Genomic DNA, 1,780 nt, shown 5'->3' with positions numbered 1-1,780 from the left:
ATTAAAAATTAAAAAAAAAAAGGTTCCAGCTAGGCACCATGGCACACGGCTGGGAAATGCTCAACAAAGTTCAAAAGTGGAGCCCAGCCTGGGCAACAGACTTTCTTTAAAAAATAAAAAATAAATTAAGAGTGGGAAATGTAGCTCAGTAGAAAGGCCTTGGGTTCCATCACCAGAACTGAGAAGCAAAATATGTTTCCATCTCAATTACTGAACTTGTTATTCCACCTCCACCTAGAACATCCTATTACTTGCAGGTGTGCCCCCAACCCAAGTGCTAAGGGCTTGGGCCCTTACTTATGGCACTATGAGGATGTGGTAGAACCCTTGGGGGACATGAAGTGCCTCGGGAAAGAAGTTAGGTCATGTGGCTGTGCCCTGAAGGGATCCTTGGATCCCAGCTCCTGCTTCTCTAGCTCCTAGCCACCCTGAGCCCACCAGCTCTTACTCTGATGTGCTGCCCCAACAGAGGCCCGGAGGCAACTTTGGCAAAACAAACTCTTCCTACTTAGAAGTTTCAACTACTTTGCTATAGTGTAGAAGGCACACAAACACTTTTACCCCAGATATCCAGGTTGCCTGCTCACTCACTTTGCTGAAGTCTGCACCCAAGTGTCATCATTCTCAGATGCTCTAAAACCACCTTATCTAAAGGGCCCCCCTGCATACAAGCACTCCATGTCTTCTCCAATCCTGTCCCTGCAGTTCACAACACACTATCTCTGCCTATTGTTAGGAGACACTGACATTAGACTTTTTACAATGCGATAACTGTCTGTTTCTCTCACTATAATAAGAGCTGGTTTAAATCACAACTCTATTCCCAAAGCCTAAAGTTATCCCTGAAAGATATATCAAGTGCTCAGTTTATCACCATACCACCCTGAATGTGCCCAATCTTGTCTAATCACAGAAGCTAAGCAGGGTCAACTAGCTAGTACTTGATTGGAACATACAGTTAAGTGCTAAATAAGTATGAAATAAAAGGTTATAAAATTAGTTATCACAAGGAAGGATGAACATGGAAATGTAAATAATATATTTGAAAATGCTGACATAGGAAGTCCTCCAGTTTCAATAAATTTAAACAAATTCTCACTTTTCACTACCCTTGTCAATTTCATAACATTTATCAAAATGCCACAAAAGGATACGAAAAACGATCATTCCATGTCGTTCTCTCAACATATTCCAACATGACGACTGCTTTGATTGTAGTTAGGAGTTTGTTCCACGTTTCATCGAAATCTACTACTCTTGGTTTCAAAGACATTGTGCAAGTTTAGTGTTGAAATCTGTTGACAAACAATAAATACTGTTAGCTTTAATTCCACACACTTGGTTATTTGTTTTTAAAGTGATTTAATTTTAAAATGGCACAATAAATTAAAAAGTGAAAACAGAAATGTACATATTAAAAACACTAAAGTTGACTACCCCTTTTCACAACCAGACAAGCAATTTCATAGGATGAGAAACTTTCATTTGTGAACAAGGTTTCACTTGATTTTTAAGCTTCATTAGTATGTTGGAGAAAAGTTGGAGCCTAACCAAAATCCCAACCCCCATCATGCAAAAGTATGCAGGAAATGATCAACAAAAACACTTTGCCCACAAATCCTTGTGGTCTGTAGTCCTTGATTTAGAGGCTGAGGGGCCAGTGAGATAGCTCAGCTGTCTAAAGTGCCTGCTTAAGCAATCGCAGGGACTGTGGTTCAATTCCTGGTACCACATGCTGCACCAGCCCAGCCCCCAGGGTGTGCTGAGCTTGTCACAAAAA

The 1,780-nt window shown here is 40.7% G+C and overlaps 1 protein-coding gene across 6 annotated transcripts in view; it reads right to left on the bottom strand.

The window, feature by feature from the left end:
* The window catches only part of Cul2 (cullin 2), a 122,691-nt gene that overhangs the window by 76,430 nt on the left and 44,481 nt on the right, over positions 1-1,780 (bottom strand). For 5 of the 6 annotated variants that reach the window (XM_004641830.2, XM_023701934.1, XM_023701937.1 and 2 more), the window contains exon 2: positions 1,155-1,295. In XM_004641830.2, coding sequence (XP_004641887.1) covers positions 1,155-1,273 — 119 coding nt within the window. In that variant the 5' untranslated portion in view covers positions 1,274-1,295. Of the gene's footprint in view, positions 1-1,154; positions 1,296-1,780 lie in introns of those variants that run through there. The other variant, XM_023701938.1, reaches the window with a different exon arrangement.

Source organism: Octodon degus, unplaced genomic scaffold, assembly GCF_000260255.1.
Source record: "Octodon degus isolate 3935 unplaced genomic scaffold, OctDeg1.0 scaffold00144, whole genome shotgun sequence".
Taxonomy (NCBI): Eukaryota; Metazoa; Chordata; class Mammalia; order Rodentia; family Octodontidae; genus Octodon; species Octodon degus.
This window is presented reverse-complemented; position numbering and strand designations above follow the sequence as displayed.